At 36.6% G+C, this 12337-nt stretch overlaps 1 protein-coding gene across 4 annotated transcripts in view; it reads left to right on the top strand.

Annotated features, from left to right (window-relative positions):
- TMTC2 (transmembrane O-mannosyltransferase targeting cadherins 2) overlaps positions 1 to 12337 on the top strand; it is a 243499-nt gene that overhangs the window by 90390 nt on the left and 140772 nt on the right. For 3 of the 4 annotated variants that reach the window (XM_053977222.1, XM_053977223.1, XM_053977224.1), the window contains exon 2: positions 7856 to 8426. In XM_053977222.1, coding sequence (XP_053833197.1) covers positions 7856 to 8426 — 571 coding nt within the window. Of the gene's footprint in view, positions 1 to 7855; positions 8427 to 8727; positions 8764 to 12337 lie in introns of those variants that run through there. The other variant, XM_053977225.1, reaches the window with a different exon arrangement.

Raw genomic sequence — 12337 nt, 5'->3', positions numbered from 1 at the left:
TAGGGAGGGAAGAGGAGACTTCTTGGCGATATGATAATTTTGTGCGAGTACGTGTCTGATAGTTTGTAGTGTGGCACAGTCTGGACTTCCTGTTCCTAAATTTTAAGCCAAGGTGGGTCTGTCTGTTCTCTGAATCACTTGATTCTTCCAGTGAATAACATGAACATGATGAGGGATAGCTTGGGTTTTTTGTGATTGTTTTTTTTTCTCCTCTCCACCAATATGGATATTTCTTCAATATGAGTTCTAAAGACAGTGTGAAGGTTAAATTGACCTCTGTGGATATGCATGCACCAAATTGTTTTCACTATTAGATTTTGAATAATACTTTTCAGTTAAACCAATAAAACTAAGTTTAGATCAGCTCTTGTTAATGAAGGGTTGTTTTACTGCTAAAATAAAAGACTTGAAGAAGGAAACTTATGCACTAAAACCCTGTTGCATTTCTTTATCCTTCATCCCCTTCGAAAAATAAGAAAAGGAGAGTGTCTCTCTGTTGTGTTGTGGTTCAGTGGTTTTTCCTCAACTCATTATTTCTATATTTGTATGGATACGTGTTCCTGGTTATTCTCTTCAGTGCTTCCCTAAAAATAAAAATCAAAATCAGAACCTAAAAATTCTTTCAGGCTTTAAATTTAGAGTGTGTGAGAGTCATGGGCTTAGGCATAATTCTGTACAGTCTTCTCAAACTTCCTGAAAATGCACTATCAAAAATAGATTAAATATGAAAAAAAAAAAGTTTTTCTGAAGTTAAATTGCTTAACTTAATTTTCTCCATAGTCTGCCACATACTGAAAAAAAAAAAAAACAAAAAATAGAGAAGTGAATAGTTGTGGGACTGTTGTATGACTGATAAACTCTTTTTTTGTACTGCTACAGTATGTTACCTCTATTTTCAGATAATGGCTTAAAATGTGTGTGTCTTGGAAAGAAAGCCTCTATGTATATTCAGAAGGTGACCTGTCAAAAAAGTACTTTGATATCCATTCTCTTAATTTGGGTAAGAAAATCAACATTTTTACTGTAATTGCTATATTCTCAAGCCTTTAAATATCTGTCCTTTTGCAATCATGAGTGGCAAAAATTATTTATGTTTAATTTTTTTGAGCAGGAAGTGGGGAAGAGTAATAATGTGTTCCATATTGTACTGCAGAACAGTGAATCTAATAAGGCCTGCTGGGCCTACTTTTAAATCTAAAATAGATTTGAAAAGGGCAGCAGAGGTTCCAACTGTGAATTCTAACCATGCTTCAGAAGCTGGCATTACATACATATATAAAATAAACAAATTGTGAGTTATTGCCAGCCAGTCATTTGGCACAGAATAATGTTTTAAAGAGCAACTTCAGATGTATGTTTGAAAGAATATTTATCAGGTAAAAGCAAAGTATCTTGAAGTTTCAGAAGAACACAATTAGCAATTTTGTGTTGCAGGGTGTAGTTGGGAGTGAAGCTAGCTTATAAAACAGCTGTGAGAATAGCAGAAAGCATTTCTGAATCAGGAATCAAAGTATCTTTTCACAGACCTATGGTACATGCTATGGTGAAGAAACTAAGGGAGCAGAGAGCTGTTCTTCTCCTTACATTTTTATCAGCTTCCTCTTAAGAGGACACTAATGGTGTCCCATTGCTCAGCATATGGAAGTATTAATTACTTCTTTCATTTCTCTCCATTGTGTTTTGGTTTTTTTTTAATCTGTGCATGAATGATCAAATAATACTGTGCTAGCCAGTTGGAAGTAATTAGGGTTTCAAATTTCACATAGTCCATCTTTTAGTATTTGTTATGTAAGGCTAAATCTTAAAGTGAGGTGAGTGAGGTTCATTTAGGGTTAATATTAAGGCCATATTCTTTCCCCATAGGAGGATATGCATAGAAATGGAAAGACTTACACAATGGAGAAGGAGTTCAAAACCTTCATAGTTAGTTTTTGAAATATTTATTAGTTAAAATATAATTAATTTTTGAAATATTCTGGGTGGAAAAAAAGTTTTAAGGCTATCTCATCCTTCTTGTAACCAAAATGTTTTGAACTTATAGTCACATAAAGATTTCAAAGCTCTCTTAGTCAATAAGAAAATAATAGATGCAGCATGCTTCAGTGTAGTTAAAGCAATTCCTAATAGCATTCCGTATTATATGTAAGCATTGCCACCACTTCCTTCTTTTGAATAACATCCTGCATCTTTAGTTGCAAAATTATGAAGTCTGGAAGTGTGCAGCTGATGGGTTGCTGGATCATAGCCAGTCACTGGCTGACAAAGTCAAACCACAGCAGATAAAGTCATCGAAGGAAATAAACAAGGGACAAGTAATTGCTTATTTTAAAAGATCAATTTCTTTAAAAGACATAGTGCAGTACAGAAAAATCTTAAAAAGTTTGTGTGTCTTTATACTGTGGTATAAGACTATAACCTTTGTGTTCTTACTGTTTTTCCCTGTGATTTTACTGTTTTGTTTTCTTTAGTATTTTTATTTCTTTGTTTTTGGCAGTGGTTGCAATCATCTAAGGGTATAGTTACAGTTGTCTCATACATCTTTCCACTCTGTTTTTATCTAATTCAGGAAAATCTTATCCAATAAAGTTTTACAAATAAAACTGTATTTATAGACTTGTTAATTGTAGCTCCTGTTTCTTCTAGTCCTAAACTGAAGTCAGCTGTAGAATTACTTTCATAGTCCAAAATACAGAATTAATATTATCATTTGTTAACATATTTTCCAGAGATCCTGGAAAATATCCTGTACTAACTCTCTATATTAATACCTTTCACTAGTAATTACATAAGATAGGAAAATTATTTTAAAACTATATGTTGTCTTCAGTGTTGAAACTCTGAGTTCACCTCTTTCTATACAATTAGGAAAGGACCATATTATTGGCAGAAATTAACTAGATATAAAGTTCTAGTAAGCTAATTTCCCTTTTGTGATGTTCTGTTTTCCTTTAATTAGTTTAAAATACAACTTGATCCTAGGTGTTTCCATCAATCTGTATGTATAGACCCATTCTCTGAGCCATCTAGCACCTCAGGGTCCTATATTACCTAATTGTTGCCAAGTATTTCCTTTCTGAAAACACCGTAATTATTAGATTTTCTTTAGAGATTCACCTAAGAACAATTTTTCTTGAGACAAACCAAAAAGTGCAACTTGGAACTCAGAGAGTTGATATACAATTAGAGGCTTATGGTTTGGGATTTTATTTTTGGGTGTTGCTTTTTTAGGGGGTGGTGTTCTTTTGTTGTTGTTTGTGATGGGTCTTTTTTTTTTTTTTTTTTTTTTTTTTTTTTTTTTTTTTTTTTTTGTGAAGTGGCATGGGTAAAACTTTACTACCTGCTGGATTTCAAGGTAAATTCCACTTTAACAACTGAGAAAGATGAACTTTAATACACAACGTGCCAGACATAACTGTCACCAGAATTCTACCAGAACAGCAGATAGTTTCCTAGACTATAATTAAACTTTTAGATGAATGTGTTTTTATGCACTTAAGCTTATTATTTTCTTAAGATATCTCTGCATATTAAGTACTATTTTCTGACTTCTACTTCATCCTGATATATTTATATATATATATTAGTCTGCAGGCAAGTATGACAAGCTCTACTTCCCTGCTTTCTGACCACCACCTGCCTAACAACCTGTAAGCAGTCTGGCAGATTTACTTAGCTGCTGTGTGTTTTGGGGATGTGAAGCTGTTTGTACTTAAGCAAGTAGGCTCTTGGCTATGTTTTCAGTCTTATTGTCTACATAAGTAACATGTAGTCTTGAAAGCATCCTTAGGGTATCTTATTAATTCATCCACTGTAAAAATACCTTAGGGTGTTTTCCCATTGTTATTCAAGAAAAAAGCACTAAATTAATACTGTTTAAAAATTACTGAGGAAAAACAACAATGAACCTCCATATTCAATCTTGCCAGTCCATCGCTCACTATCTATTTTATGTGAGAGACGTCTGGTCAATGGCTTCCTGCATGCACAGTTGGGAATTTTCCTTTTCCTTTAAAATATGTTGTCTGTTTCAAATGCTGATGGTAATTTTCAGCATATGGGGATCATTAGCAATATTGAAGTTGGATATAAGGCTTAACTCGTTAAATCACTTTAGAATGTCGCATGTTTTTTTACCCTAGTGTTAACACCTGGATCAGCTTAACACCAGCACAGAAGTTTAGGATAGATATAGTTGTTAATTTTGAAAACATCTGGAATTTTTTTGTGTGCATATGCATGTATATGTGCACGTGTGAATGGTTGTACCTCTGGCATTTTTGGGTTTGATGAATAAAAACTCAGTGAGTCGTGCTCAAAGTATGTACTGACCTGTGGCAAATATGTGATTTATGGCAGGAGGCAGAAGCATTGTTTCAAGTGGATTAGAAATGATGATTTTGTCTTTACAATTTTTTTGTCTTTCTTCAGCTTTCTGTTTCTGAAGAACTGATAACTGAATCTAATTCCTTTCCTTCCCCCTGCCCCCAGCATGTCCATTTGTTGTATACTGAATAAGATATGCCATTCTCCTGGGATGTGTAAAATGGGCAGGCATTGCAAATTGAACAAAGCAAGTTCCCTGCCTGAGTGTGCAACCCTGTTCAGAGATTGCTTGGAAATAAAATGCCAGTTGTGTTGGAATTTTGAGAAAAGACGTTCTCAGGTGACCTGCTGCCTTTTAGTGAGAGCGGAGTTTGCAGCTCTGTCAAAGAATGATGACTTGCTTCTCTTATGCCCATTAGCAAAATTGGACTAATTTGCGGGACATAACCTCAAGATAAACTGCAAATGAAGCTGGAAGCAAGGCTAATATAGTATTTTGTAATTTCCTTTATCCCAGAGTCTTTTCCAGAGCCAGCAATTAATATAATTTTCTATCTGCAGAGAATGAGGGTGGCTGCTAGCACAGGAGGCTTTACTGGAGACAAGCTGGCACTGCTACCAGAGTGTGAGGAGGTGTTGCTTTCAGAATTTCTGCTAGAACTGGAGAACAAGCAGGGTAAATGGCTTGGTGATTCAGTAACTAGAGAAAAAACAGAGCCTTGCCACAGCCAGGAGCGAGGGCAGTCCAAGCCCTGGGCGTTGGGCACTTCCTTGGGGGCAGGGACAGGCTGGGATACAGGTTTAGCTCAACAAGACATGTCAGGGTAGAGCCTGGGGAGCTGGAGACTGGCCCTGCTGAGGTGTCCCTGGGGCAGGGGCTGATGGCCTTGGGAGACTCACATGGGCTCCTGGGCCCTGGGCAGCATTGGGGAAAGCTTCGGAGACCTGACATGAGGTCCTGGGACTGTGGGCAGGGTGTGGGAACCTTGGGAGGGGGATCAGGCTGTCAAGGCTCATTAATGGCCTTGGAACCATATGGAAATCATACAGAAAGAAATTTTAACTTTATTTAAAATTTTGATCTGTAGAAAATACAGCATTTGATGTGACTAAACACTGAGTAAGGTGGAACTGTCAGCTTCTGTGTTCTTCATGCAGATGGGCAGGTACTAGAATCTGTTGCATTTACATGCACAAGAAACTAGGAGTATTGTAGAACTGCCTGCTGAAATCTGTACCCAAATACAGTTTGATCAGTACTGTATCTTCAGGGCTTCGTTTTGATTTTTTGTTGTGTGTAGGGCTTTTTTCGTTGTCTGTTTCTTTGTTTTAATTTTTAATATGAACAGGTCTAAACAGAAAAGGATCAAGGATGCATGAAATTTGTTGCTAAAGCTCTGAATGAATGCCTTTGGAATGTACACTAGGTTTAATTTTGGTGGGGGTGAGTTCAATATGAGTGTCTGCTGCATGAAAACTATCACCTTAGAGAAAAGGCAAACTAAATACTAAAAGCTACCATTTCTTGGGAGCAACCTGGGAACTGTCTGGGCTCTTTGTAGAAGAATGCTTTGCCTCAGAGGAGGGTGGTTGTGCTGGCAATTTTGTTGCCACTTACATTCTTATGTTTCCCCAAGAAAAAACACTTTTGCAGTTCAGGGTTTCAACTCTAAATCCTGACATTTGATAGCCATTCTTAGCTGCCTGTCGTCTAATATATTATGTTTTTCTCAGAGAAAGGACTCTTTCTTGCATGACACCTGCTTTATTTTTGCCAAATTCCTAGTTTTCTGATAGTACTTCTGGGAGTTACACTACAAAAGGAAATCACAAACAGAGGAATTAGGTTTCAAGAAAGGACAACACAGAAGGACAAGATAAATAATGTGGAAACCACAATCTTGTTTTCTTCCAGTGATCTTTTGTGACTCGCCTAAAATGAGAAAAATGTGTGTGGGGTTGGGAAAACAAATACAGGCAACCTGATCCACTGCATAAGCAGAAGTCAAAATGAAAATTTTCAAATATTCTAAAAAGCATCATCAGATCTTTAAAGGATTTAGGCTGACCTCTCTATAACCTCTATGTTCTCAGAGACAAAAGGACTTGCTGAGAGAAAGCATGTCTGAAAGCATTACAGCAGGATGCTCTGGACAATGGAAATGCTGAGCTGTGTGGTATTTGGAGTATTTGCATGGAGATTCTGTGGTGCAGTATATATCTGTTTTGAACATTTTTCTTCCCAGAACAAGGCAACATTCCTGAAACAAATACCACAAAAAAAAAAAAAAAAAAAAAAAAAAGGGATTTGCTTACAGGTTCTAAGGAAATGGAGAATGTGACGGGAGTCTTGGAATATGAGTTAGTCATGCATTTTAAATGTGGCCTTGAGTTTCACACCTTTTTTTTTTTCCTTCCTCATCTGAATTGAAAAACTATTAATTATAGGAGGGTATTTTCTGGTAAGACAGATAGAGGTTTTGAAGAGAGAATGAAATCAAAATCATCTCTCTTGTTTGGTTTTTTGAATAGAAGAGTCTTCAGCTGGCTGGATTCTTAATTACCTTAATAAAATAAATGCTAAATGACTTAAGCTCAGTAGTAACAACAACACATGTTTAAATAATTGCTTAAATACAAGTAACTAATTAAATTCTAGTCATCTCTTTGCACTAAGCAGGTCTCACACCTTCTCCCACTGCATAAATTTAAATGCAAGTCTTTGTATTTGTACAAACACTACAGGAGACAGATTTTTACAGTAACGAATTAGACTTGGGGACTGCTAATGGCTGGCATGAGTTCTTGCCAGTGTGGTTGCAAGCATAAATGCTGAAAACTGGAGCATTTTTTTTCTAATCAGGCTGACAGACTTGAGTTCAAAAGCTAGTACAATGTAAAAATGTTTTTTTTTTCCTCAATTGGAAATACAAGAAATTGGAAAAGAAAGTGTATTTTCATCTGTGAAATATTCTGTTGTCTATCTTCAGCAAGTTGTTGCAGAAAATGTTGTCAGTCAAAATGTGCACAAGGCAATTATACAAGGCCCTGTCCAGAAGCAGAACATTGCACACTCCTACCGACTTCTATACTTATTGTTTACCTATGTTAGCAAAATCCATTCTAAAATCTAAATTAAAATTCCAGTATAAAAGGACAGTTGTGGTTTTAGTTCTGATATACCGGAGGATCCATTGTTTCAACAGTAACGTTTTCAAGATTTTCATATTTCTTTTACATTTTAATTATAACTCATCAAATCTTAACTGATTAGTCCTGGGTTAGACTCAGAAAAATGGCACTGAAGGGTGTTTTAATTTAACAGAAACAGTGTAATGTCTGTTTCTAATGTTTTAAAAGACAATTTATATGGAAATTCTACTCTAGAAGGAAATCAACAGATATGTAGTTTTTTAACACATCCTGTTAAAATTCAAAACTTGAATTTGTAGCAGTGTGATTGCATTTTCACAGCCTTTCATTTGTAGCCATTTTCTTCTGTTAAAATGAAGTTTTTATTTGTCTTTTGTAGTCGAGCTATCAAGACAAACCAGGACCTTTTGCCTGACACGCCGTGGATCCATATCTTCTACAATGACTTTTGGGGGACCCTGCTTACTCACAGTGGGAGCCACAAGTCCTACAGACCTCTCTGCACGCTTTCCTTCCGCATTAACCGTGCTGTTGGGGGAATGGATCCATGGGGCTACCATCTTGTAAATGTCCTCTTACATGCAGCAGTCACTGGCCTTTTCACAAACTTCTCCAGGATTCTCTTTGGCGATGGGTACTGGACCTTGATAGCAGGCCTGCTGTTTGCATCTCATCCCATCCACACGGAAGCCGTAGCAGGGATTGTAGGGAGGGCAGATATTGGAGCCTGCCTCTTCTTTCTGCTTTCCCTCATGTGTTACGTGAAGCACTGCTCTACCAGAGGTTCCTCACCAAGTACTTGGGGCTGGATCTTGGGAGCAGGGCTATGTGCAGGATGCAGCATGCTGTGGAAGGAGCAAGGAGTGACTGTTCTGGCCATTTCAGCTGTATATGATATATTTGTATTTCATCGACTGAAAATGCATCAGATCATTTCTGCTTTATACAAGGTGAGTCTCCTTTGTGGTAAGCTTTTTGTGAGGCACCATTCACTATTAAACAGGTGCTAAATGTGTTTTTGAGTACACAATAATTCTTAGTAGTTTAGTCAACTCCCAAAAATAAGCTCAGATGTTTAATGCTGAAAGAACATTTCAAGAGCTTTAGTATGGTCTTTTTACATTTTGTTTAAGCAATGTGTTATTAGCCATTGCTATGACTCGATGCTGGGGTTGGTTTTCTTCAATTACTTTCCTTACTTCCAGCAGCTCCCTCATTCTGTTTACTGTGAAGCACTGGATATCCGAGTCGAGCACTGGATATCTGACTGCTTTTTGCAAGGAATTCGTTAGTGCTCTAATCCTCTTGTATCTTGCAAACTCAGCTTAGTTTGGTCAGGCGTGCAAGTGCGTGCAAGTGCAGCAGCTGATACCATCGGTTTTGCTCCCTGAGGCAAAGATAAAACTCTTATTGTTCTAGTTTAACACAGATGCATAGGACTTGGTGCATGCCTTTGACACATATTTTTTTCCTTCCCCTAGTATTATTGCCTTAATCAAATAAGTATTTCCTATTTTTTAACTTCTTCCCCAAGAACAAACAAGTAAAATAAGCGGACAAACAAGTTTGGCAAATCCCCTAGCTTCCCACTCACAAAACTGTGTGTATTTTAGTGGTACCCAGAAACCTCAGTTAAAATCAAGAGTCCTTTACAGCATTTGCTGTACAAATGAGTAAGGTGAGTATATGTACTTTTATTTTTAGTGAAATGGCTGTTTTTCAGAAAAATACTGTCTTGACAAAAGGACAGCAGTGTTTCATTTGGACATGTGTTGTCACAGTTTTCAGTGAGATGTAGATTGCAAAAATGTATTTTGTTTCATTGCTTTGCTTATCTCAAAACTTGATTTGAAAATTTTGTTTTCTCTTCCAAATGAATTGAAAAGAAATTGTAGCTTATCATAAAGCAGTGATAATTTCTGTTTGTACAGACTATATAGCTGTAATATAAAAGGAAAGTAGTAGGGTAAGAAAAACCCAAAACACCTAGTCACTTTTAGTTTCCTCTTAAACTTCTCTAAGGTGTTAACTTGGTTATTATGCTCTTTTCTGACAAAATTCTTTCCTGGAAAAGGAAAGAATAATTTTGTATATATATATGCAGTTTTTTTTACTCATGTATAATGACATATGTAAGATCTCTGAATGTCAGTAGCCAAATAGTGTATGATACATTGTGCATCTAACACTGAGCAGAAACAAATAGGAAACTGATGAAGTTGTTGCATTTATTTTTTTCTAAAAATACATCAGCAGCAGCAGGTTTTATACTGAAAGGCACAAAGATGAGACTTTTTCAAGTGCTTCAAGGAGTTTAGTTAATAACTCAAGTGTTACCCTATCCTATGGAATTAAACAGTTGTAAAAACATTCATATGATGGAAAATTCTGAACAGCTGGAAAATTTTTATTATTAAACATTGCTCAAACCCAAAATCTTTGCAGATGTTTCTGATATTTTAATTGAGAAAAGCTTGTTCTCACCTTTTTCCTCCTTTTCCACACCAGACCAGAGTAAAATTGGTCCAGAAGAGACCTAAATGACACAGGTAAAATCCAAGCTTCCACATTCTAACTTTTTGAACACGAGGTCTCTCTTCCTAGGTGTGGAGCTCTAAATTTGGACGCCTGGCTTGTGGGGTTTTTTTGCACCCAGCATCAAAGTTGCCTTGGACAGAAAACCGATGGTTTTGAAAATTTATTTTTTCATCTATAATGCTAGAAATAGTAATTCTGTATTTTGTAGATTACAGATCTTTGTGGAGATTTGATTTTTGCTGGAAACTGTTTTATGGGGAGAGACTACATTGAATGAAAATACGAATATTTCAATTAATTGGCCAGAAATGCATTTTTTAATTCACTGAATTACTAGGCTGCATGTTTCTTGCATACATGTTCAGGCTGAGTGCTGCTCAGCCTGAAAAATTAGAAAGAATTGTGTCCATGTCCCTGTTCTGGAATTTGTTCTTCATGTTTTCCTAGTGTAATACTGGGGGAGGGCAGCTTCAGGAGAAAGGAAAAAAAAAAACCACATCAAACATGTCAGTTGAGGAAAAAGTTGTAGTCTTTTGTAGTGTGTTGGAAGGCAAAAGTGTAGAATGGAGCCAAGGAAGAAAGGAAGATAATTTAAAAGTTGCTTAGCTCAAGGCTGTACTACCTAAGTAAGCAGTATCTGAATGCTTTGTAATGGAACAGTAGAAAGGTCCTATCCCTTTCAGTCTGCCTAACCTTTAGCTCAGCCCTGTCCAGCTGAGCTGATACAGCTGTTTCCTAGGCTGTGCTGCAAACTGAACTGAGAGGAAATGCAGGTAAAAAAATAACCTTTAAGCCCCACACCCCTCACCGCAAATATCTCAGATACTTCTTTTAGGAGTTACTTTAAAGCTGAATCAGTTCAGTTATATTCAGTCCTTGTCATTGCCCTACAAATAGCTGTACTGACTAGCAGTAAGAGGAAAGATGCAGTGTGGGCACAGAAACAAGGGATGGAGAGAGATGGATTTGAGGGAGTGGCTGGTTAAGGACCTGGGCTTATATGCTGCCAGACTATGGCTTTCAACTTCAAAAACTATGACATTTTACAGAATATACAATATATATATATAAATAAACAATTATTTATGTTTAAAGAATAGTGAAACTACTGACCATCTTCAGGATGGTCAGGAAAGTATGAACTGGTACAAGCAACTTGAAGAATGCTCCAGCTGATGGTAGGATATGGTATTGGATGACAAGCCTATTTTTTTCCATTGTGTTTTTATCCTTGGGCCAAGTATCCAATGGTATTATATGATGACTACTACACAGGTCAGTTATCATATGCATTTTGATTTGTCACATCAAGAGAATGAAAACATCCCAGTGCAATTTGAGTAGACTGGCAGGGCTTCTAAACAAGGTAGTTGCAAAGCTGGACCACTAGCTGAGCAGATTAATGCTACCCCTTATTTAGAAGCTATTCTTGAGGCATCTTAAAAATTTATATTGTAACCACTTATTAAATGATCCACCTCTTTTCTATGTCATCTGTGTATTGGTTATTCACTAGAACTTGGCTGCTGATTTTCTTTCTGCTGCCAGGTCTTGTATTCCTGTCTGCCTGTGATGCTCTCACTCTGTCTGGAAAAGTTGTCAGTCTGGACTCCATTTCATTTGGTTAGCTGTATTTTATTCTGATTGATTGACATGAAGGTATTCACTGTCTTTGAGTCAAAAGATTTTGATGGAATTGTATTTATTGCAGTCTTAAATGAGTTGTCTGAAATGAGAGTAATTGAAAAAGTGATGTTCTGCTGGGGTAAAGCATGCCTTGTGGAAGTAAGTTGGACTTTTGTTTTATTTTTCAGGATTCTAGACCTTGAGTAATTTCCAGTGTAAGTTGCATAGCATGTATGCAGATTGATTGAGTTGTCAGGTGTGATAGGTATCAGAGATTGCACCTGTCAGCAGCTGGAGTTGTGCAAGTAAAACCACCAGAGGTGTAGGACTGGGAGGGGGAGCTTGAATATGGGAGAGAACTGTGATCAAGTTTGCTATCACAGAAAATATGCAAATACAGAGGCTTAATTGTTTTGTGTTTGCAATATTCAGCTTTAATCAACAGTCTTCTGCAGAAGCATTAATCAACAGTCTTCTGTCCAATTAATAGTATAAAGCTAATATAAACCCTATTGTGCTGCTCTTTTTTCATCTTGTGGGTTTTTTAGGTTTTCTTTTGTTTGCTTGGTTTTTTTGTTGGGTTTTTTAAAGTGAGTGGATCTGAATAACATTAGCAATAAAAAGATGGGCAAATGCATTTAAAGCTCATTTTTTAATATAACAGTAATGATAAAGTATTTACTTCTCTGTGGCTTAT

Source organism: Vidua macroura, chromosome 5, assembly GCF_024509145.1.
Source record: "Vidua macroura isolate BioBank_ID:100142 chromosome 5, ASM2450914v1, whole genome shotgun sequence".
In the NCBI taxonomy this organism is placed as follows: domain Eukaryota; kingdom Metazoa; phylum Chordata; class Aves; order Passeriformes; family Viduidae; genus Vidua; species Vidua macroura.
The sequence above is the reverse complement of the archived record's forward strand: the minus strand, read 5'-3'. Positions and strand labels throughout refer to the sequence as shown.